We start from the raw sequence: 25,447 nt of genomic DNA, 5'->3' as shown, positions 1-25,447 counted from the left end.
ACTGGCAGTGGGCCAATGCCGTCAATGCCTTCGCAGAGGGAGGGGCAGTATGGGGAACGCTTGCATGACGAGTGGCATCGAAACCAGCTGTGGAAGAAGATGACGACGAAGGTGCAAGCGATATACTGAGGCAAAGGATTTGAGAACGTAATCACTGCACCGACTGGCAGTGGGCCAATGCCGTCAATGCCTCCGCAGAGGGAGGGGCAGTATGGGGAACGCTTGCATGACGAGCGGCATCAAAGCCAGCTGTGGAAGAAGATGACGAAGGTGCAAGCGATATACTGAGGCAAAGGATTTGAGAACGAAATCACTGCACCGACTGGCAGTGGGCCAATGCCGTCAATGCCTTCGCAGAGGGAGGGGAAGTATGGGGAACGCTTGCATGATGAGTGGCATCGGAGCCAGCTGTGGAAGAAGACACTGATGAAGGTGTGAACAGTGGCACGAGTGCGTTCACACGGTTATGCCAAGTGATTGCGATGCTCAACCCAGAAACAGGCTCATAAGAGCTGAACTCTAAAAATGCTCATTTTAAGACAGTTTGATTGATACCATTGACGACATGCATGAATGAAAGCTGCCACTCTCAGAGAAATTAAGTTATTTGTAATCTCTAGTGACTTAGCACACCTGTTCTTAATAGACATGGTTGAATCACATGTTTAATGACATTTCATTTCAAATCCATAGCATTATGGTGTTTAAAAGAACAAAACATGAACTGAGTATAGTAAGTCATATGTGATCACTAATGGCGTGACCCTGTCAGTTAGGTGTATCATGCAGTTAATTGCTAATTTCATCGAGTGAAGGCTGCTGAGAGAAGCAGTAGAAAATGTGATTCATATTCACTAGTGACCAAGGCCTACCTGTACCTAGTGATCACCATTGAGACACTCCTTAGTGTTTCAGATAATACCCAAGACAACATCACACCTTGTCACTAACTCTCTTAGTGCTTCAATGCTGACATTCCTCGGACTTCTGGGAGAATGTGTCTTCTAAGTCGCTCTCAAACCATGAAGAAGAAAAGCGTCACGTGGGAGGAATGCTATTAGGCCCCACTTTGCCCTTCTATATTGAAAAAAAAATATAGACTATTAATATATCAGAAAATTTTCGGTTTTCATGAAATTTGAAATGTTCTTGAAGGTTGCTATGCTCAGATTAAATTCGCCGGCATTTGGATTAATTTGGCTGGCATTTGGATTGAAAGGCATGGTTTTTGGATTAAATTGATTGGCGCTTAAATTAAAATGACTGGCAGTTGAATTATTTTGAATGGTGCTGGAATTAAATTGAGCGAAAAAAGAAAGCTTTTTTGTTTTTTTAATTTGTTTTTTTCTTTTGTGGTCATGTCATTTTGGACACATGAACAGACTGTGGAGAATCAACATAAAGGGAAAGGCAACCATCATGACCTTGAGCTGCCGTGCAGTGCTGGCAGTGCGGAATGCTGCATAGAGGAGCAGTGGCAGAGGTGCCATCGGTCTTGCTCTCAAAGTGCTGCCCTTTACCATGTTTTTGGTAGGTGCACAACAGTTACACTGTCCCATTTCCAAGCATCATGGCAACCTGGGTCACATTTCACCAACCAAAGAACCCTTCCAAGATGAAAATAGTGAATAAATACGGCATCATGAAAGCACTCTGTCAATGTACATAAAGAACAGGGAGTCCATTAATATGATTAAATTCTGGTGTTTTACGAGCTAAAACCATGCTATGATTACAAGACACGCCATAGTGGGGGACTCTGGACTAATTTCAATCACCTGGAGGTTCTTCGATGTGCACCCAGTGCACAGTACACGGACATTTTTGCATTTTGGCCCCCTCGTAATGCAGCCACCGCTGCCATATGCAACCCTGCACCATCAGGCTTAGAAGTACCACAGCAAATCAGGGAGTTCATCTTCACAGGATATGAAAAGCAGCAAATTCAACCTCTCAGGAAGAGGCTGTGGATGTCAGCATATACCCAGATTGAAGATGCTCTCGTTATGAAGATAAAACAGGTTCATAGCAAGGTAGTTGGCAAACCAGATGGCTATTGAATTCTCGGCATTGCACGGGTGGCTGTCATGGTTCAAGGAAAACCCCGGGCTTACTTTTGAGACTGATTGCAGCAAGAAGGCAGACATCAACAGAGCCACATGCGAAGGGACTCTCTCTGGGGAGCTGAAGGACCACCTTGCCTACTATTCGCTTGACGACATATTTAACGCGCATGACACAGATCTCTGCTATAAACTACTCCCCAATAAAACAATTACTTTTCAGGGTGACGACTGTGCGGGCAAGAAAAGGAGCAAGGAAGCGATAACAGTCTTAACAAACACAATGGAGCAACTCCAGTTGCTCATGATCAGCAAAGTCTTACCGCTCCAAAGCTACGAAGACCCTTCCTATCAATTATGTTGCCAAGAAAAAGCTATGGACAACCATCAACCTTTTTCACACTGGGTTCATGCAGTAGATAGAAAATTCTCTACAGAAGGCCGGAATATTCTTTTTGTAGACAACTGCACAGTGCATTGCAATGATCAAGGCCTACATGCGATTCACTCGGTGTTCCTGCCGAAGAACATGACGGGTGCTGCAGCCCATGAATATGGGTGCCATCCCAATCCTGAAGACCTAATACAGAGAGCACATCGTGGAGAGTATGCTTTCGTGTCTAAACAGCGAAAAGAGATATGTCATCGATCTTCTATTCCCATTCATGACACCATGTGGAACTCCATCAAGCCGGAGACAAGACCATTGCCAATTGTTGCGGTTGGAGGTGAGGGGGAAGGTTGCCTGACAGTGTAGTCCCAAATGGTGTAAACTTGTAGGGTTATGTTAAGGTGGACACTGGTGCAGAAATCTGCAGCATGCCATGTGCCCGGGACAGGCCAACCCAACACTGGACACAAATGCACGCTTCTTCTCTTGCCAGGAGCATGCACATTCTGCAAGCTCCAGGTTTCATGCTACGGCAGAAGAAATGCGTGCGTCACCGATGACAACCACTTGTAACGTGTCCTGCTGATAAATGTTCGGGAGCTCGTCACTCGGTGCACATGCTCCACCCAACGCAGCATTGCACACAAGTCTTTCGTGCAATAGGCTTTCTTCATTCTAACTCCATTTAATTCAAACAAATTTTTGTGCCCCTTCGAGTTAGCATTATAGAGATTCGACTGTAATTATTAAAATCTGACCACGTGCTGTAATAGACTATGACAGCCCAGAGAAGCTGTATCTTTCTATGTGTTGTTAATGTTGTTTCCTTGCTAACTACCACACTGTCATGCTACATCTAGTATTTCTATCCGTAAGCAATAAAACTTGGTGGTTAGTTGAGCGTTTGTTGCACCAGTTTTATGCTTGTGTCCTTGTCTTTCTTGCTGTGCTGCTGCCTGTTAACCAACTAGCCTATTAACTCTCGGCATGCACGTAGTTGAAGCTTTTTTCATCAGGAACCTCAGCTGCTTACTGCAAAAATGGCCACAAGAAGTATTCTGAATATTGCTCCATTTAGGTCACATTGGTAAGAAAAGCACACACGAATAAAATTTGTGGTTCTAACTGAAAATTGTCTGAGCTGCAATCATTCCAAAACCCAGCGTCCTCTACCAAATAGTTGCCCGGTTGTTTTAAACAAGTTGTTATGTTTGGCTATGTTAAAAGCGAAATAGCATGAAAGTAAAAATCAAGCATTCTTGAACTCTACAAGCATTAGGCATTTCAATGTATATATACAGCTTTATGCGACGAGCAGAGCAACTGCCATGACTGTACAAAAAGTAACAAAAACAGTGCTCGTGGTGTCGAAGTGGCCCGTTAAAGAAATGCGGCGCAACAATGGATTAAGGAGCATTCATCTAAAGGGCTGTGTTGGTAATCTATATGGTTATGAGCTAATGGTGCCAAAAACACCAATGCCTGTTGTTTCTTTTTATGCACTCTCGTGAATTCCTACTATTGAATTCTCTTCCCGATACACACAGTATCACAGAGGAAGAATCATGTTGAACTAATGTGTTCCCAAGTAGAAACACACAACCAGAAAGCAAAAGGAACTGCTACTAATGCATAGAAAAACTAAGAAGATGTATTCAGCAAAGCTGTTGGTGGCAAGCATGGTGCAAAGCTAAAAAACAGTCGACCAATGTCTTACCTGTTCAAAGAGGAACCGGTCAACGACAAGGTTGTTATCCGGTAGTGCCAACTGCCTGGCCAGGAAGGTGAACAGGGCCCCCACCTGTGTAGGCTGCGCACAGCATGTTGCAATACACTACCAGGTATCCACAAAATTATATCGCAATGCATACTGTGTGTGACAGTCATTATTAGCATTATGTATCCACACCAATGCTTTCAGGCTCCAGCACACTAGCAGTATTGGACTGTTCTTGGGTCCCAAACGGTGTAGCACCTCCTAGCAAGACTGACTGATTGATAATAATGCTTTATGGCACAAGGGCATCTAGGCCAAAGAGTGCCATGGACTTTGTATTTAATGTTGACCGCGGTTAGATGAATTAATAGGGGCGATTTTATTTGAACGAAACTGTACTGGCATGGGTAAAATAAGAGACTTCTAAAAGAGGTGTATTTGGCCTATTTGGTCACCAATAAGTTTAAAATAAACATGACACATTTTATTAAAGGAGATTAAATACGAGGGCAAATCAGAAAATCTTTGACCCTATCTTTTATTAGCCAAAATAAGGTACATACAGGCAAGTACAAATATATGAACCATTCTACGTACCTTAAACTGTTTTTTCACATAGTCCCCACCCCGGTTCAGACATTTGTCCCATCGCAGAACAAAATTTGAGATGCCCCTGGGATAGAATTCCTATGCACATGGCCTCCCAGAACGCTCACTGTCATGCAATTCTTCACGGCCTTTTGCGCACTCACAACACCACCACCTCACACTTATCAAAGCAAGACACATTTCCCCATAGTTGGATTGTATTTTCCTGTGGATTTCGATGGTGATTGTCCCTTGCTCCATAGAAAACGAATCGCACTTTGTTGCTCATACGCAGTAGACGTGTGAAGCACAACCGCCATCTTCAACAACTGACAGCAGCGTTGTGAAGCAGAGTTACTAGCAGATAAGGCAGGGCTGGTCCAAAAAAGGTCCACCGCTGAGAATGGATACGTTGACTTCGCATATACAGCCGTAACATGGGTAAAAAAACAAATAGGGGCAAACACTTTCTGATTCACCCTCATAGATAACATACTGTCAGAATGAAATGAGAGACAATGAAAACGAAGGTTTGGTATGAATGGATGGGATCAGGCATCCTCATTTACTTACTCTTGCCTTGGCGAGTAATATAAGGCTGCCAACAACTACCATAATAATTTTCTGCTAACCAATGCCTCCACGCGGAGTGACTGATGCCATGCAGACAACGCTTTCTTTAGGTGGTAAAGACATAATTCCTGGTGGCATGACAAGCTAACTCCAACTGCTTGATGTTTCCATTAACAAGCCTTTCAAGAATAGGCTCCACAAGCATTACACCGACTGGCTTATGTTGGAAGAGACAGCTCAATCCAACCGGGCACATCAAGCATGCTTCTGTAGAAAGGCTTGTTGTTGGGCTAGTTGGTGTTTGCTTACCGACACAATGTAGCAGAAAGGCACAATTACAAAGAAGAGACACAGAACACATCAGAGGGGCTACTAACAACTTTATTTGAAAGACAGTGAGAAGAGTATATATACATATATGTACTATTCCCAACATGCAGGCACACCCACCCCTTCCGAGGGGGATTATCAGGGCTGGCAAGACCACTTGGTAGATCTAAAGAAAGTAAGCTCCACATTGTACAAAACAACACAAGTCTGGCTTATGCAGGCACTACTTTTTTCTTTTACGTAAAATGCTACTAATAGCTCACATGCTGTTTTACCTTTACTTCTGTCCAGAATCTTCCCATCATGAAATACCAGCTCACAAGGGCAGGCATTACAGTGTGCTGAAAGGTGTGCAGTGAAGTCCTTCTTCAGGTTATTAGCATGCTCCCTCATTTGGTGATTGTTGCAGCAGCTTATTTGTCCTATATAGGACTATAGGGGGATTTCATAAACCACCCCGGTGGTGCAACGCACGTAAGGTTTGACGTGTTTTACTTTGCAGCCTATCTTCGAGCTGCCCATTATGTGGTACAAGTGCAGTACAAACTACAAGTGGTAAGTGGTGCTTGTATCCCTGAAGATTTTGCAAAGATACTTCGGAAAGGCCCGAAGTTCAGAGTTTAGCCTAAGATTCCAAGACATAAACTGGCAGTGATGAAAGTGGTTGGAAAAGCAGACTTGGGACAATGTGAAAGGTGCCTCCTAGAAGGCAATGACTGCCTCCAAAATATATGCAACAAAAAGCAAAGCTAGTGAAATGCGTGCCTTGCAGTGCTTACCTGCTTACTTTTATGACTTGTATCTCTTACAGGCCAACAAAAAAGGCAATTTTGTCGTAATGACAAAAGGCACCTTTATGAAAAAGCACAAAACGCTATTGACAATAACTTTGCTCCCATAAAAATGAGTTTGCCGAAAGCTAAGAAGGCTTTTTTGAGACTTTGTGAAGAGAATGAGTTGCAGCAACTCGCTAAGAGCGTTGATAAGAGCGCGCATGGATCTTTTAGTGTTTTTTTTAGTGCAAAAACCCACAAGAAAGGTACTCCTTTGAGAGCAATTGTAAGTGAGCACGGCACATGGCAACTTCAAGTTAGTAGGTTTTTGTTAAAGGGCCTGAAACAACTTCACATTCATGATCCTTTTCTCATAGTAAACTCTGATGACATCGGCAAATTCTTCCAGCAAAACCAGAACACAGGTTACACATTCTCTGTTGATATTGAAGACCTGTTCTATTCTGTTCCTCACGACGTGTTATTTATTACTCCTGTTCGGAAGTATGTTGAGCCAACGGGGATGTTTCTTTTCAGAATACTACTGGTATGTGTCTGGATAACTTTTTAGTTTTACTTGAGACCTACCTGAAGAGTACTTTTATCGCGTTTGACAAGCTGTTGTTTTTGCAAAAGAAGGGCATATGCATAGGATTGTGCGTAGCACCTTTCCTGTGTGATATATTACTGCCCAAAATACACAAAACACTTGACAACAGCCTTTACGGTTCGCATATTTTTAAAGTATTTAGAACACTGAAATTTTTATAGTTGTGATGGACCAAGAAAGGACTTTTAACTCTTTTCAAGTTAAAAAGATTTTAGATGATTTCAGACTTCACAGGAAAGGCCTGTGATTCACCTTTGAACTCCCCGTAGACAATACCCTTGAGTTCTTGAATTTAAGCCTCACTTTCTCAAAGGATCATGTTTGCTGGTGCTATTCACCATGAGCAAAAAAGGAACTTCCACCTTACGACTGTGCATTCTAAGCTTGTCAAAAGAGCTATCGCTTCACTCTGCCTAAGGTCAGCATTCAAGAGGTCCTGTGAACACAAGATGCCAGACAGCTTTGACATGCAGTTCATTAGGCTTTCAAAAGCCAGCTACCCTCGTTCAGTCCTGACATCAGTGGCTGAATCCTGCCAACAAAAACTAAAAGCAGGCACTCCAATGAATGAGACAAGAGCTGGTGAGCGGAGTGACCTAAGGCTGGAATGCTGTATGTGCGCAAGATGAGCCACAATCTGAAAAAAGTGGCAAACAGGTATGTAGTGCTTGTCACGCTCTCCACTCCAAACAGGCTGGCCCAACTGTCTCCCCGCATAATGGACAGCTTGAAGATAGGCTGCCAAGTAAAGCACGTCAAACCTTACTTGCGTTGCACCACTGAGGTGGTTTATGAAATCCCCCTGTCTTGTGGAAAGTCCTATATAGGTCAAATAGGCCATTGTATCAATGCCCGAATGAGGGAGCATGCTAATAACCTGAAGAAGGACTTCACTGCATATCTTTCAATACACTGTAAAGCCTGCCCTTGTAAGCTGGTATTTCATGATGTGAAGATCCTGGGCAGAAGTAAAGATAAAATGGCACGTGAGCTATTAGAAGGGTTTTAGATGAAAAAAATGTAGTGCCTGCGTGAGCCAGACTTTCGTTGTTTTGTACAAGGTGGAGCTTACTTTCTTTAGATCTACCAAGTGATCGTGCCAGCCCTAATAATCGCACTCGGTAGTGGTGGGTGCATCTGCAAGTTGAGAACAGAATATATATATATAGTAGGTAAAGAGGAATTCTTCATGCTACCTTTCAAACATTAAGAACTTGAGCGGTGCTGCAAGGTAAACAGAACAAGTACTTAATTTCAACAGTTTCGACCGGTGGACCGATCTTCATCAGGGAATTGCGGCAGTGGGCAGTGGAGTAAAGGGTTGGTACCTGTACTGCAGCATTAATTCTTATCGCATTTAATTTTTTGATAACAAACCCTGATGAAGATCGGTCCACCGGTCGAAACTGTTGAAATTAAATACTTGTTCTGCTTGCCTTGTAGCACCGCTCAAGTTCTATATATATATATATATATATATATATATATATATATATATACCCCTCTCGCTGTATTTCAAATAAAGTTGGTAGTAGTGCCTGTAACGTGCTCTGTGTCTCTTCTTTGTACTTGTGCCTTCGCGCTACATTCTACTGGTAAGCAAGCATACTCCACTCAGCCAGCTGGCGAACTGGATCGCTGTGGCACTGGACGAAATTCCAGCTGAAATGATCATCAGAGCATTCCAAAAATGCAGCATTTCTAACATGCTGGACAATGCCCTTTGGGAACAAGTGAGGAAAAATGTGGACAGTAATGTCGTAGATGGCGATGACGAGTGAACTTTGGACATGCCTATAACGTCCACACTTATGTCATAAAAAGCATGCTTTTCTGTCAATCAAAAGGCCTTTCTTTTTGTTTGGCTTGCATTCGAAGTAAGTTCCTTCTTTTTCATTTTTTTGGGCCTTGCAAATTTCAAAGGTTGGCCTACACTAGAAGATGGCTAGATTCGAGTAAGTACGGTATTTTCGGAGCAAAATATGCCAACCAATTTTTCGAGTCAACCTCATTTTTCAAGAGTACCTTAAACATAAGAAAACACGGGGAATGCAGGATGAAATTCAAGACGATGCGCAAAATGAGAACGAAGTGAAAGCAGGAGCCGATGGTTTGACAAGTGGACTTGTCTTTTTCGAAGCCTTGAACAAGACAAGTCCACTCGTCGAATTGTTTCTCTACTTGCACCTTGTTCTCGTTTTGCTCATCGTCTTAAATATGTTGGTCATTCATGTAAGAAATGTCTAATGACACTTACCAAAATGCAAAGTAATGTATTTTACATATTATTACGATATTATTGCTAGATACCCGAGAGACGAGCTGCCGCGAGAACGACGACGAAGTAGGTCTGTGCCCTTGGCGCGAGAAAATGTCGGCTTGCCGCTCTGGCTCCAGTCCAGTGTAAATAGCTTGTAAATAGCCTCTTCCGTCTGTATCTTTCTACACGTAACATTCTGGTGAAGGTGAGCGATCCCCGTCCTCGCCACGGAACTCCGAAGTGGTCGGTACATTGAGCTTGTCACCATGCCTCCTGGTGACGAGACCACCTCTGCAACGGCTTCGGCTTGTCCGACTACTCCCGTCGTCACGGTTGCCCAACATCGCGACCCTGGTGTGTTCTCTGGCGTGGAGGGACAGGACGTTGATGAATGAATCAAGCTATATGAACATGCCAGCGCTAATAACAGGTGGAACCCAACGATCATGCTCACCAATGTCATCTTTGTCAACTCGCGCTCTTCCGACCAGTTGCGCAACTGACGTTGCAGACTTCCTTCTACACGATATCATTTTGATGCATGGTGCTCCGCGTCAATTGCTAACAGACCGTGGCCGTACGTTTTTGGCGAAAGTCATTGACGACATCATGCGGGCCTGCTCCATTCAGCATAAGTTTACTACCTCCTACCACCCTCAAACGAACGGCCTCACTGGGCGTTTGAACCGCACCCTTACAGGCATGCTATCCAAATACGTTTCAGACGACCACCGTGACTGGGACCTGGCTCTACCCTACATTACCTTTGCATACAACTCTTCCCGTCTCAAAGCTGCCGGCTTTTCCCCGTTTTACCTCTCGTATGGCCGCAAACCGACGCTACTACTAGACACCGTGCTTCCGTCCACCACAGCTTTAACTAGCGCTTATGCCCGTGATGCAATCGCCCGTGCTGACCGTGCTCGTCAACTTGCGCGCGTTCGTCTACAAGTCTCTCAAGACAAACAGAAGCGACGCTACGACCTCTGTCACCGTGATGTCCATTTTGCGCCCGGCACCCTCGTGTTGCTTTGGTCACCATCGCGTAAAGTTCGCCTTTGTGAGAAACTGCTTTCCTGTTATACCGGCCCATATCGCGTGCTCCGCCAAGTGACCGATGTCACCTATGAAATTGTTCTAGCCACGCCCACTACGTCCTCCGGTGTAACAACCAGTGACATTGTCCACGTCACCCGACTCAAGCCCTACAACTCTCCATGTGCCTTGAATATTTAAAAGCACTGTGACGGCGCTTTTGCCGCTGGGGGGTAGTATTACGATATTATCAGTAGGTACCCGAGAGACGAGCCGCCGCGAGAACGACGACGAAGTAGGTCTGTGCCCTTGGCGCGAGAAAATGTCGGCTTGCCGCTCTGGCTCCAGTCCAGTGTAAATAGCTTGTAAATAGCCTCTTCCGTCTGTATCTTTCTACACGTAACATTCTGGTGAAGGTGAGCGAACCCCGTCCTCGCCACGGAACTCCGAAGTGGTCGGTACATTGAGCTTGTCACCATGCCTCCTGGTGACGAGACCACCTCTGCAACGGCTTCGGCTTGTCCGACTACTCCCGTCGTCACGGTTGCCCAACATCGCGACCCTGGTGTGTTCTCTGGCGTGGAGGGACAGGACGTTGATGAATGAATCAAGCTATATGAACATGCCAGCGCTAATAACAGGTGGAACCCAACGATCATGCTCACCAATGTCATCTTTTATCTCGGCGGCACCCCACGCATGTGGCACCAGACGCATGACGACGAGATAACCAGTTGGGACAATTTCAAAGAAAAGCTCAGGGAACTGTTCGGCGACCCCATTGGCCACAAGGTTGCCACGAGAAAGGCTCTTGCGTCTCGTGTTCAGACATCTACAGAGCCGTACGTTTCATACATCCTCGACGTCTTGGTTCTATGCCGAAAAACTGACGACGCTATGTCTGAAGCTGATAAAGTGTCACATGTCCTAAAAGGCATCACTGACGATGCTTTCAATTTACTTGTTTTTGGCAACGTCTCGACAATCGACGCCATCATTAAAGAATGCCGTCGCCTTGAACAGGCTAAGAGCCGCCGTATCACACACCACATCCCGCGGCTACCCAACACTGCTGCTACGTCGACATGTGAGGGTCGACCACGTCAGGCTACCACCTGTGACGACGTCACCCGTATTGTTCGCCGCGAGCTTGAGGCCGCCTGTCCGCCAGCTTTCGCCGCGACGCCTCCCGATCCGCCAGCAACCACGATTACGATGATTCAGGCCGTAGTCAGACAGGAATTTGAGAACATGGGTCTGAACTCCGTGTGTACAATGTCTCAACCCAACGTTTTCCAGTTCTCTACCGGCCCTCCTCGTCCCCAACAGTCCTTTTCTGCTACATCTCGCTGCAACTTGTCCGAATGGCGTGCCCCTGATGACAGGCCCATATGTTTCCACTGCTGTCGCATCGGCCACGTCGCTCATCACTGCCGCAACCGATGGCCACCACCTCCTCGGACATACGCCGCCACTTATTCCTGCACTTTTGGACCTTCTGTTCCCTATGCCACCCGCCATGAACCCACTGTTCCTGATGCCCCTGCTCCGAACCTTCGCTACAGCCGCTCGCCCTCACCTCGACGCCGTCAGTCTCGTTCGCCCCAACCCCGCCGCTTCTCTTCGCCGCCTATCGCCTCCCGGACGCAGCCAGAAAACTAAGCACTGCAGCTTCTGGAGGTGAAGCTGCGTTGTCGACTCTGCCCTCAAATCCTCTGCTCACGTTACCAACGAACCAAAACCTTCTAGACGTTGACGTTGACGGCTATCCTGTCACTGCACTCATCGATACAGGCGCACATCTTTCTATTATGAGTGCTGCCTTCCGACGACGACTCAAAAAGCGCCTCACCCCAGCGTCGGCACACGTCGTCCGCGTTGCGGACGGCGGTACTGTGCCTATTATCGGCATGTGTACGGCACGTGTCAGCATCGCCGGCCGCCACACTCCTGTCCTCTTCACCGTAATTGCTCACTGCCCCCACGACCTCATTCTCGGCCTCGATTTTCTCTCCGCCCATTCTGCTCTTATTGACTGCTCTTTCAGCACCCTTCGCCTTGAGTTGCCAATGCTCGCAGAACCTTCTGACGCACCCCAGTGCCGCCTACGCCCCACCGGCTTTATTCGCTTGTCGCCAAAATCAATAGCCTATATTGAACTCTTGTCTTCCGCACCAGTCCCTGATGGCGAGTACCTCGTCACTCCTTTGCCCGACATTCCACTACAGTATGACGTTACCGTGCCTCAAAGTATACTTACTATTACAGCGAACCGCACTCGCATACCTATCATTAACTTTGGATTGGCAAAGCAAATTCTACCGCAAAGTATTTGCCTTGCCAACGTTGATTGTCTCGGCGACCATCACGTGGCAACTTTATCAACCGATGCTTCTTGTGAGCTTAGCAGGCCCATCGTGCCAGCCTCGGCCGCCGATCCCAAGATACAGAAAATGGTTGCGACGGACCTGTCTTCTGCGCAGGCTGAAGACCTTTACCAAGTATTATCGTCCTACAGAGATATTTTCGACTTCGACAATCGCCCTTTAGGCCAGACGCTCGCGGTCAAGCATCGGATTCTTACTGGCGATGCTACTCCTATTCACCGACGACCGTATCGAGTTTCTGCATCGGAACGCCGGGTAATTCAAAGCGAAGTCAACAAAATGCTAGACAAAAACATTATTGAGCCTTCTTCGAGTCCCTGGGCGTCACCTGTAATGTTGGTTAAGAAGAAGGATGGCACGTGGCGCTTCTGTGTAGACTACTGTCATCTGAACAGCATTACAAAGAAGGACGTCTACTCGCTCCCACGTACAGACGACGCCCTTGACTGCCTGCACGGTTCCAGCTATTTCTCGTCTATTGATCTTCGTTCGGGATATTGGCAGATTGCTGTTGAAGATATGGACAGAGAAAAAACCGCGTTCATCACACCTGATGGCCTATACCAATTTAAAGTAATGCCATTTGGATTATGCAACGCCCCTGCCACCTTTGAGCGTATGATGGACTCCTTGCTCCAAGGTTTCAAATGGTCCACATGCCTCTGCTACCTCGACGACGTCATCGTCTTCTCGCCCACGTTCGACACTCACCTTGAGCGTCTAACAGCTATACTGGATGCATTTCGAAAGGTGAAGCTGCAACTTAACTCGTCGAAATGTTGTTTCGGCCACCGCCAAATTACTGTTCTGGGCCACCTCGTTGATGCTTCCGGAGTACAGCCTGATCCCGACAAAACTTGCACTGTCCGAGACTTTCCGGTTCCGAAGACAGCTGCAGACGTTCGAAGTTTTGTTGGGCTGTGCTCGTACTTTCGTCGTTTTGTTCAAGATTTTGCGGCAATTGCTAGACCCCTCACTAATCTTTTGAAGAAAGGCATACAATTCTCGTGGGGTACTGCAGAAGCCACCGCCTTCTCTCGTCTCGTCACTCTTCTCTCCTCACCACCCATTCTCGCCCACTTCGACCCTGATGCCCCTACAGAATTGCGTACAGATGCCAGCGGTCATGGCATAGGTGCCGTCTTAGCCCAGCGTCAGCGTGGCGAGGATCGCGTTATTGCTTATGCAAGCCGCCTCCTCACACCATCGGAGCGCAACTATTCCATTACGGAACGAGAATGTCTGGCTGTAGTCTGGGTGGTTGCGAAGTTCCGTCCTTACCTCTACAGTCGCCCTTTTTGCGTAGTCACTGAACATCATGCTCTCTGCTGGCTCTCATACCTAAAAGATCCTACAGGCCGGCTTGGTCAATGGGCTTTGAAACTACAAGAATTTTCGTATTCTGTGGTCTACAAGTCTGGCCGCCTGCACCAAGACGCTGACAGCCTGTCGCGTTACCCTGTTGACGACCCTGACTCCTCCAATATTACCAGTGCTGGTTATGTATTCTCTGTGTTGCAGCTGCTTCATTTCGCCAACGAGCAACGTTGTGACGCCAACATCAGAGCACTCATCGACCGTTTTGAACACTCTCCGGCCGACGCCACTCTACGCCTCTTCGTCCTCCGCGACGGTCGTAACCTTCATCCGGACGGCTCTGAGTTCCTACTTGTTGTACCTAAACACCTCCGCTCAACCGTTCTAGAAGAGCTCCACGACGCACCAACGGCAGGACACCTCGGTGTATCTAGACCTATGAACGTGTACGTCGCCGTTTCTTCTGGCCGGGCCTTGCCCGTTCCGTACGACGTTACGTAGTTGCTTGTGAACTTTGCCAACGACACAAGAAGCCTTCCCAGCCCCCCGCTGGTTACCTGCAGCCGCTCGACATCCCTGCTGAGCCCTTCCATCATGTTGGCTTAGACCTTCTCGGCCCATTTCCGGAATCTACAACAGGAAACAAGTGGGTTGCAGTCGTGGCTGACTACGTGACCCGCTACGCCGCAACTCGCGCTCTTCCGACCAGTTGCGCAACTGACGTTGCAGACTTCCTTCTACACGATATCATTTTGATGCATGGTGCTCCGCGTCAATTGCTAACAGACCGTGGCCGTACGTTTTTGGCGAAAGTCATTGACGACATCATGCGGGCCTGCTCCATTCAGCATAAGTTTACTACCTCCTACCACCCTCAAACGAACGGCCTCACTTGGCGTTTGAACCGCACCCTTACAGGCATGCTATCCAAATACGTTTCAGACGACCACCGTGACTGGGACCTGGCTCTACCCTACATTACCTTTGCATACAACTCTTCCCGTCTCAAAGCTGCCGGCTTTTCCCCGTTTTACCTCTCGTATGGCCGCAAACCGACGCTACTACTAGACACCGTGCTTCCGTCCACCACAGCTTTAACTAGCGCTTATGCCCGTGATGCAATCGCCCGTGCTGACCGTGCTCGTCAACTTGCGCGCGTTCGTCTACAAGTCTCTCAAGACAAACAGAAGCGACGCTACGACCTCTGTCACCGTGATGTCCATTTTGCGCCCGGCACCCTCGTGTTGCTTTGGTCACCATCGCGTAAAGTTCGCCTTTGTGAGAAACTGCTTTCCTGTTATACCGGCCCATATCGCGTGCTCCGCCAAGTGACCGATGTCACCTATGAAATTGTTCTAGCCACGCCCACTACGTCCTCCGGTGTAACAACCAGTGACATTGTCCACGTCACCCGACTCAAGCCCTACAACTCTCCATGTGCCTTGAATATTTAAAAGCACTGTGACGGCGCTTTTGCCGCTGGGGGGTAGTATTACGATATTATCAGTAGGTACCCGAGAGACGAGCCGCCGCGAGAACGACAACGAAGTGGGTCTGTGCCCTTGGCGCGAGAAAATGTCGGCCTGGCGCTCTGGCTCCAGTCCAGTGTAAATAGCTTGTAAATAGCCTCGTCCGTCTGTATCTTTCTACACGTAACAATATAATATATAGTGTCTCAGGCATGGTTACATAAGTACCTGTCCACTAACCTCATGCCAAGCCTTTCCTGACCTTCTTGCATAACCATAACATAGCATAACATAACCATAACCTGCATAACTGCTTCTAAATCATTAGGCTGTCTGTGCTATAGCTCATGTGATTCTCTTTTTTTTATTGGAAAAATGTGCTGTTATGCACAGGGACAAAACTGGGCTGAGCACACCACACAGCGTACAAACTTGTTTTTTCCAAGAAAATGTGCAACCAACTTGCCCCAATTGTATCTATGCTTATGTAATTTTACCTCTAATGTCTGCTAAACAGCACTGCTAACATTTGTCCTCTCCCAACTTATAGTTTGTCTCTGTGACCTGGTCCCCTTATTATGACTTTAATCAAGCATATTGCATGCCCTGTCAAAATAGGGCGAGTTCAATTACCTATTCCAATTAGTACAGTTAAACCTCGATGTAACTAACTTCAATATAACAAAATCCTCGATAGAACAAAATATTTGACTTTCCATAGAACCCCATCTATTTAGAACCTCAATGAAATGCAGTATGCTTTGCACGATTGCACACAATCTCACTGCCACCATGAAAAAATACCTAGACAATAAATCAAAACTTCTGCAGACATAGCTGGTCAAATGGTTGAATTAAAAGTGGCTGCCTGCGAATGCACCTCTAAAATCCTGTGCCACATAACCAAGAGAAACCTTTGAAGCGGAAAAGCATCATGTTTCATATAAAGTCCAAGTATGATCAGATGCTAGCGCTGTATGCTGTGGGTGCAAGGGAAAGCGCGAGAGGGTGAGCCGAGAAGGATGGTGGCAAGAGGAAAGAGTGAGCTCGTGGCAATGCAACCAAGCACGCATGGAGGGGGTTGCCGTGCGTGTTCTAGCGTGGCCATGGCTTCACATGGCTGTCAGAGTGGCCCGAGGATTTATTTTACATTATTTACAGTGAGTCAACAGTCGTACAGTCATTACGGGCCGGCAGCAACTCGGACGCTGCGGCCCGCGGCAAAAAGTTCGAGAGAGGTGAATCAAGGGATTGCTCTGGAATCCTGGAATGCTCTCGGTCTGCGTCTTTTAAGCCCTTCGATCTCTGGAAGGTGCGTCATGTTCGGCCAATGGGAGAGCCCGCTCGGATGACGCCACCTTCGGCCAATGGTAGGCACCCGTGCGGTGGTGTCACACCTGGCGGCTCCCCGTGGTCTTGCCTTGCTGTGGTGCAATGCTCTCTTCAAAGGCGGCCGGTGAGACGCTGCCAGGCCTTCCCGGTACATCACAGTCGTCTTGTAGTCACGGTGCATTACAGCCATCTTGTTGTCACGGTGCATTACAGCCATTTTGTTGTCACGGTGCATTACAGCCAGAAGGTCGTCACGGCGCATTACAGCCGTCAGGTTGTCACGGTGCATTACAGCCGTCTTGCTTCGGGACCCAATTTACTTGCAACAATGCCAGGCTATCCATTCGCTTTTTAGCAGTCAAGCATTGAATAGCCCCACCGGCGGCGTACGAAGAGGGGGCCCTCAACTTGTTTGCCCGTGCGCGCCTCTGGGATGTGGCATCCGTGCTTCTGCGCTTCTCAATTAGCTGTGCTGCGATTCGATGTGGTCTGGGGAACTCGAAGGAAGCTCATAAAAATGTCCCGTATTTAACAAGGCATAATAACTTGATTTTTTTACAGCACAGGTCTCCAAGGTCTCAGCAGGACAATTCCCGCGAATCATGGCTGCAAACAGAACAGAACACTCTGGATGCCCTGTCGTCAGCGATGGGAAATGCTTTACCATCAAACTCAGTTGAACGAACGCATCGAATCAGGACTTCTGCAAATAGGAAGTGTCGTCTGGTTATAATGAAACTATCGAACTTTAAAATTAAGAAGAGCATACTTTCGTCGCATAGCAAGCTTAATTAAGGTAGTAACATTTCAGTATCTGAGGACTTGCTTGCCTGTGACAAGGCTCACTAGTACAAAGCTTCTCGAATTTGGTTAAACGATTCCCCCTTATTTAAGCTATGTTTTAACAAGCTTTCCACTGATAAGCAATGTTTCATGTATAATCCAACAATTGACAGCATTAGGCGAGTTAAATATGCCCTTCCATGTCACACCTGCCTACCTGACAATATGTGTCGTCACCCTACTACACAGGAACGTGCCAGGGGCAATGGCATATTTTTACCAGCACAAGCCTCCGTGCTTGTTGCTAACGCTAGAAGTGTGTTTCGCAAGCGCAAAGTACTTGACTTGCTCATCAACAGCTGTGATGCTGGTATTATTGCACTAACTGAAACGTGGCTATAACCTCAGGTACAAGACTGAACTCTTTTACTTGTCTTGATTTCGTATCTTCCATTGCGATCGCACACTACTCGCTATTTCGAAGTCCCTGCAGTGTCATCACGTCCACATTCACTGTAAACTGGAAACTGTGCGTGCTTGTGTTGATATCAGACATCGTAAAGTTACCATCACTGTGTGCCACCCGTCCACTTTCACCGCTTCACGATGTGCTTAACACACTTTGAGGAACGCCATTGTACAGTCAAACCTCAATATATCGAACACGGATATATTGAATAATTGTATATACTGAACACTTTCTATATCACCTAGAAAATCGCATGAATTTTTTTTATTTTTTATTTCTAACGGGGTCGGACGTAAAATGGATGTATCGTACTCCGCCACCCCAGACCATGTGTGCTCTGTTGACAGGCAGCAAGCTTTCCCGCAACACCGTCGAACGTAGCGGTGGTACGATGGGCGTTTCCGACTGCTGAGCACTATAACTGCACACATTGATGGCGCCGAAGCTGCCATTTGAATGTAGCGGCGTATGCACGTGGCAGCTTGGCTAGTTTGATAACATTAATGATGCATTGTATTTGCCACATTGACTCCTCCTCGGTGCCTCGTTCTGCACCTGCCGCGCCTCGTGAGGAATGGCGTTTGCTTCCACAGAGATGCGCAACAGCGTAAGCTCACTGGGCTCACTCATAGACACCTTGGCAGATGCCACTTAATACACTGTTATTGACAGTGTTTCAAAATGCTTCGATTGACGGACGTGGAGATCGCAGTGGAAGTAGTGGCCGAATGAAGACACTGTTGAGGTTGATCCCACAAGTGCTGATGTTGTCCTGCTCCCAACTTCAACTGAGGCTGTAGCTGCTTTTTCCCTTCTACACCGCTACTGCGGTGCAATAGAAGGCACTGGCCTATCGCTTGTGGATCGTTTAGACTATGTTGAGGATGCCACGGTTATTTATGCGGCTGCCAATAAGAAGCAGGCTACACTGCTGCAGTACTTTCAGCCAAAAAAACAAATACTTTTTGTGTGAAGCTTCAAGCAAGTATTTACTGCACCGCAATTGGTTCATTGATTGATTTGAATAAGTTTTTTATGCATTTTTATGTGATTTTACATATAGAATTCTGGCTATATCGAACTATTTCGCGATCACCGTGCTGTTCGATATGTCAAGGTTCGACTGTATTATTGGGGGATTTCAACTTCCCCAACATATGCTGGACTACTGATCCTCCGTACTGTTGTCCATTTTCTTCACAAAGTAACGTCTTTCTTGATCTCTGCTCTTTATTTTTCCCTGACATTATTAGTATTGGAACCAACTAGGATCTTAGACAGTGCTGCTAACTGCCTTGACTTAATTTTATGCTCTCATCCTGACATAGTTACCAATGTTTCATGCTTACCATGCTTAAGCGATCACCTGGGTCTTTTTTTCAGCACATTGTCGCCTGTGTTAAAACCAGTTGTTGAAAAAAAAATTTTTTTCACTATGACAGGGCAAATTTTGACCATATTACTATTGAGCTAGCTAACTTTCTTGATCTTTTCCTAAGCCAATTTGATGATCACACGGTTGATGAGAACTGGATAGTTTCCAATAAAAAATACATGAGCTCACTGATAAGCTTATAGCGTCAAGTGTAATATCATGCAATGTTAAAAAGCCCTGGTTCAACTGCCAGTTAAAAAGCCTTTACAACCGAAAAAAAAAAAAAACTATCGAATAGCAAATATAAGTGCACGGACTTCAAAATGGGATGCTTATAAGGAGGCAAACAATACCTACATTGAGGCTATAAATTTAAACTTGACAACAAGACACTCCATGTACACACTTTGCCCACAATGCTTGTGAATGATGCTAAAAGGTTTTGGCATGTTATTAACCCCTAAAAGATAATTCGGTCAAGCTAATTGATTCCAGTGGTTCACCGGTACCCGATGACATATGTCCCCATGTCCTTAATTCTGTATTCTGTCAGAACTTTGTCATATGTAGTACGCCTGTGCTTCCAACTCTTGAGTGTTGCGATTACCCAGCTATGTATTTTATTATCATTGAACCTCTTGGGGTCGAAAATTAAAGGTCTGAAGTTGTCATCAAGTCCTGGTGCTGATTTGATTAAATTGAAATTTCTGAAAAATACTGTTGTTTACTCATCTGTTCTGCTTTCAAGAATTTTTCAGCAATTTTTAGATACCTATCAGCTACCTACAGATTGGAAAGTCGAGAAAGTGGTCCCACTTCACAAGTCTGGTAGCAAAAATTCGCCCCTCAACTACCACCCCATTTCCCTCACCAGCATTCCTTGCAAGGTTCTTGAACATATTTTGTACTCGCACTTAGCAAAGCACTTAGACAATATTTCATTTTTCACAAAAGCACAACATGGTTTCCATAAAAACTTCTCATGCGAAACTCAACTTCTTTCTTTTACTCAAAGCTTTCATCTTATTCTCGACAAAGGTTTATTCGCAGACTGTGCTTCCTTTGATTTCGCCAAGACCTTCGACAAAGTGTGTCATATATTGCTTCTATTTAAGCTTAGTAAACTCAGTCTTCATCCTAACCTGTTTGCATGGCGTGAACATTTTCTCCTTAATCGGTCACAGTATGTTGTGTCAAATAACCATATGTCCCCATTTTATCCCCTACACTCTAATGTGCCCCAAGGATCAGTTAGAGCCCTCTGCTTTTCTTAATTTACATTAACGATTTACCCAATTATGTTTTTTCTAATATTTACCTTTTCGCAGATGACTGTGTTATCCTTCGTGAAATGTCAGACAAATCTGATAACACATTCTTACAAGACAATATAAATGCTATCTCTAAGTGGTGATGTATGGTTAATGCAACTTAACGCAACTAAATGTAAATGCATGCGTGTAAGTCGCAGCAATATTCCTCCGCTGAACTATCACCTTAATGATACTCCCCCAGAAGCCGTAACCTCCTATAAATACCTATGCGTCCACATAGCCTCGACACTTTGCTAGTCATTACACATCGATAAGGTAATTAACAATACTAACCCAGAAGCTGTAACCTCCTATAAATACCTATGCGTCCACATAACCTCGACACTTTACTAGTCGTTACACAACGATAAGGTAATTACCAATACTAACTGCATGCTAGGTTATACCAAAATTTTTCTTCTGCTCCTTTACCATTAAAGTTAATTTTACATAAACTGCTTATTAGGAGTAAAATGGAGCATGCCTCATTTATCTGGGATCCGCACCTTGAAACACTTATTCAATCACTTGAACTAATCCAAAACAATGCCGCGCGTTTCATTTAAGCAATTATAGCCGCACATCAAGCGTAACTTCCATGAAAAACTCCTTGCTACTTGCTCCGCTCTCAGCGCAATGTAAGTGCTTTCGATTTGCTTTATTTCATAAACTATATTTCCACAATTCCTACCTGTGCAATATTCTTATATTATCTCCTAGGTACCTACATTTCCTCTCGCATTGATCATAGCCATAAGGTTAGAATAATTAAATGCCAAACCAGAACCTGTCATGAGTCATTTATTCCCAGGACATCTTAGGAATGGAACCACCTTTCCAGCGCAGTTGTTGCAGTCAAGGAACTCAAACTTTCGTTCAGCCATATCAGACATCATTGCTCCTAGATACAATTAACTAATGAATTTTGCTATATTAACTAACCATTTCTTGCTGCTTTGTTATTTACTTATGTATATGTTTTTACCCACTCCCCTCTGTAATACCTCGGTCTTGACGGCACAACAAAACAAAATAAATAAAACCCGATTCAAAGAGAAAGAAATGAGGGTATGCGCTGCACAAGTCTTCAGCAATTCAGCTGCAAATGGCCTTGCAAGGCAAAGAGCGGTAGTGTGGTGGCACCACCTGTTTCATGTGGCTCGATGCCTGAAACAGAAAGCTTCCACACGCTTGGACAAGATTTTACTGTCTTGGAAATGCATGAAAAAAAGAACTTGCTCACAGAAAAATATCAAAAGGTATGTTTCTTACAAGAAGCATGAGTGAGGGAGTAACCTTAAACTCATCAATTGGCCTGTGCAGGTATTTATTATCTACATGTGGATTTTCTATGTTTGGACAAGTAAATACAATCAAGACCCATTAGAGCAGTTTTTTTTAACCATTCACCAAGCAGGTATACAAGATGATCACCCCATGATGTCAATGTTTCTTCAAATTTATAGCCTTACTTCTGTAAAAAAGCTGACAAAACCTCCAAAATACAACAACTGTGAAGTTACTAAGAGCACAGAGAAGCCCTGCTTAATTGTCCAAAACATTAAATCAATTTTCACCTTGGATGAAATACCATAGGGCAGGAACAGTGACCTGACCACAAAACTAGACAGCTTAATTAAAATAGAACGATCGGAGTGAGATGATATTTCTCCTGAAACAGAGCATGATCCTGCGATCATTGACTGCGTAATACACTTGTTGCGCGAAAATTTATTCAAAAGTCTGATCATGTGACATGCAGGGACGTACTTAGCTTCACATTCCATGTTCAGGAAAACCTTTCGAATCTCATTGCCACAAAAAATGTGACCCTATCCAAATGCGCACCTTTACAGATCACTGCATGCGGCCGAGGACTTTTCTTTCCATGCAAAGTCAAATGTCTACAAAGCAACAATTGACCATGTGCTGGAGACACATAATCTCGCTTCCCTTTAGAAGTTCATAAGAAAGAAACACTAGCAGGAATTCTGCATTGTTTGTGTTAATGAGAATGCGGCAATTTTGCTCGCGCAAGAGAATTGGCGGACATGAAGAGCATCGTGAGAAAAAAAGAAGCAAGCGAAGCATCTTTGCACCTGATGAATGCTCAGATAAAAAGTGTGATAAACGTCACCTTTGCATTAAAAGCTCCTTTTCACTGTCGTCTGTCATTGCTCGAGACCACACGAACTGCCGTTATATCCTCCTCCCCTTTCCTAGTTTTTCTTTCCATCTTAGTTTCCATAATTCATTTATTTTCTGTTCCTGTGCCATCTATAATTCCATGTAGCCCACCTTACAAATGCCCTGCATTTAGCCTGTATAATATAAATGAAATAAAATGATCAAAGACTTGTTTCTTGTGCGAATGTCACTCTGTGAACCGCAAGAGCTATGCATGCATGCTATAGGCATCAGGGCAAGCGCGGAGCAAACGACAAAACGGACAGGCGCGCAAGCACGGGAAAGCAGCTAAGCACGACCATGCACTATTGCTACAGCAACGAAAGAGAGACCCGTGCTTGACCCGCCCGTGCCGCTGCTTTTTCGGTTTGTTAGGGGACCCGCTTCTCCCCTCAACAGTTTTTCCTCATTCGCTGTCTGGCGAACTCTGTGAAGCAAGAACCGGCATTGCAGAATGTGTCCCTTCCAGACGAGCAGAGCCGGCGCTCCTGTCTTATCTTGCCCTGTGCCAGAAGCCAGTCGGGGCTTACTGCATGTCTCTCCTTCCTGATGGAGGGGACGACGCTTCACACGCATCTGTCATTTGATTCTCAGTTTCGCGTGGGTCATCGTATGAGACTAGATGTATGTAATGTCACATCTTATAATCAAGGTTCTTAATGTATTGTCTTTATGGGGAGTTGGCTGCGGCTGCATTAGTCTGTCGTAAAATCCGGGGTGTCGCAAAATCGGGGAAAGTATACGCCATATCAGCATAACAGGTCACAGAAGTTGATGCCAAGCAAGCCAAAAACAAACCGGTCTTGTTTGAGGCAGTCCTCTATGGCAGCTGACCAGGTTTCAAAGCACTGAGTTTCACCAGGCACTGGTATGCGCTTCTGATGCTGATGGGATGCACAATGTGTGGATCGCCTAGAAGGAGTGTTCTGAGGAAAGGACCACCTGCACTTGCGGACATATGCTGCAGAGGGGTCACTGACGTGCATGTGAAGGGCTAGTGCAGCATTATGCTGGTGGGTACCCAGGACAGAGCTGTGGGCACGCTTCAATGTCACGCATGTTGCCATCCCACATCTGACATGTACAGGTGTCGGGTTCCACTGAGCTGCCTGCCAGGTACCAAACCAGACCTTTCAAGGTATAGCTAACAAAAATCTTATTTTATTGTTACCACAATCTATCTTTATAATAAACCACCATTCAGCCACGAAATTAAGAGTGCTCAGTGCCTCCTACATTAAATAGTCATCATGATAGCACTTGTGTCCCTGCCTCATAGATAAGTAGAGTGTATCAAACCTTACCACTTGAACTGAATAAGTGCAACAGCTTTACTTGCGTCTTAGGTAGGACCTCTAATTGCCCGGAATGCTCACTATTCCATCTCACTTTAAAAGTCCTTTAAAAGAATCTCACCAAGAATCCTTGACTCTGGACCATAATCTGAAGCAGAATGTCAACCAGTCGCTGCTTTTGTGCCAGCCTGCATGAAAGAGAGTGCGCCATGTAGGAAAGTCTAGCCCCTTTGGCACACACACACACTTACCCAACCTCAGTGGCAAACTCTGGCTCCTCGAAAGCCTGCACACAAGAAAAGCCATTAACTGGTGCACATGCCTCTGGTACTGTGCTTTCACATACCAAGGCCAGCACATTCAGGAATTCTCTGGTGCTGAAGCGAAGCAATGTCCTCAGGTAAGGAAATGTTTCACGATCTGCAGCAGAAAGAAAGTCCCTGAAAAACCCGTTTCTGGTACAGTGCTTCTCACATTTAGTAAAGCTACAACACTACATACCTTACATTGAACAGCCAGTTTAGCATTATCTACTTTTTCAATGATTCTAAGCAAACAAATCATCGTCATGGATTCTAGTAATATACAACAGTTTCAAGCTTTGAAACTGTGACACATCTAGTGATAGAGACAAAGAATTTGAGAGAGACATGTAGCAGAGTGGGCGATCGTTAAAAATCTGACCTGCGGGTCAAGCACGTCGGCTTTTATGCATGATTACTACACAATTCGTGTCACACGCAATTGCAAACCATGAACATTGGAACAAGTGCGAACGAGGCCAGACCAAGCAAACCCCACAAGCGTGAGCAAGAGCTGACGCGAGCAGACGATAGTATGAAACGAGCGGTCCGGCTGAGACCAGTTACAAGTACACACCAAAGTGCACACCGAGCACCAGTTTCCGGCGTGCACATCACTGAAGAAGCCACTTTCATTGGTCTCCACCATTCGCAGCTCACGTGTCCCACTCTGTCTTTCATCTGTCGCTCGGTTATGCTGCCAACGCTTGCTGCAGGAACGGGCATCTAAGAGCTCCGCTCTAAAATGCATACACTGCTGATTTGTTACAGAACGACACTCGAGTTTTCAGCTGCAATATGGGCATGGGTACAGCAGTGCAGATTACACATGGGGAAGGAGGCAAAGGAAGTAGAGTGATCATCAGGAAGTAGAGTCA

General features: G+C 45.6%; 1 protein-coding gene across 6 annotated transcripts in view; it reads right to left on the bottom strand.

The window, feature by feature from the left end:
• Vps8 (vacuolar protein sorting 8) overlaps nucleotides 1-25,447 on the bottom strand; it is a 972,138-nt gene that overhangs the window by 405,746 nt on the left and 540,945 nt on the right. For all 6 annotated transcript variants that reach the window (XR_008608392.2, XM_055061192.2, XM_055061196.2 and 3 more), the window contains exons 21-24: nucleotides 24,614-24,687; nucleotides 24,519-24,553; nucleotides 24,389-24,455; nucleotides 4,172-4,264 (exon numbers count right to left, since the gene is read on the bottom strand). Coding sequence is in view for 5 of the 6 variants with exons in the window: in XM_055061192.2 (XP_054917167.2) it covers nucleotides 4,172-4,264; nucleotides 24,389-24,455; nucleotides 24,519-24,553; nucleotides 24,614-24,687 (269 nt within the window). In the remaining variant the exon portion in view is untranslated. The remainder of the gene's footprint in view (nucleotides 1-4,171; nucleotides 4,265-24,388; nucleotides 24,456-24,518; nucleotides 24,554-24,613; nucleotides 24,688-25,447) is intronic.

Source organism: Dermacentor andersoni, chromosome 1, assembly GCF_023375885.2.
Source record: "Dermacentor andersoni chromosome 1, qqDerAnde1_hic_scaffold, whole genome shotgun sequence".
In the NCBI taxonomy this organism is placed as follows: Eukaryota; Metazoa; Arthropoda; class Arachnida; order Ixodida; family Ixodidae; genus Dermacentor; species Dermacentor andersoni.
Note: the sequence above shows the minus strand (reverse complement) of the source record. Positions and strands in the feature narration are given on the sequence as shown.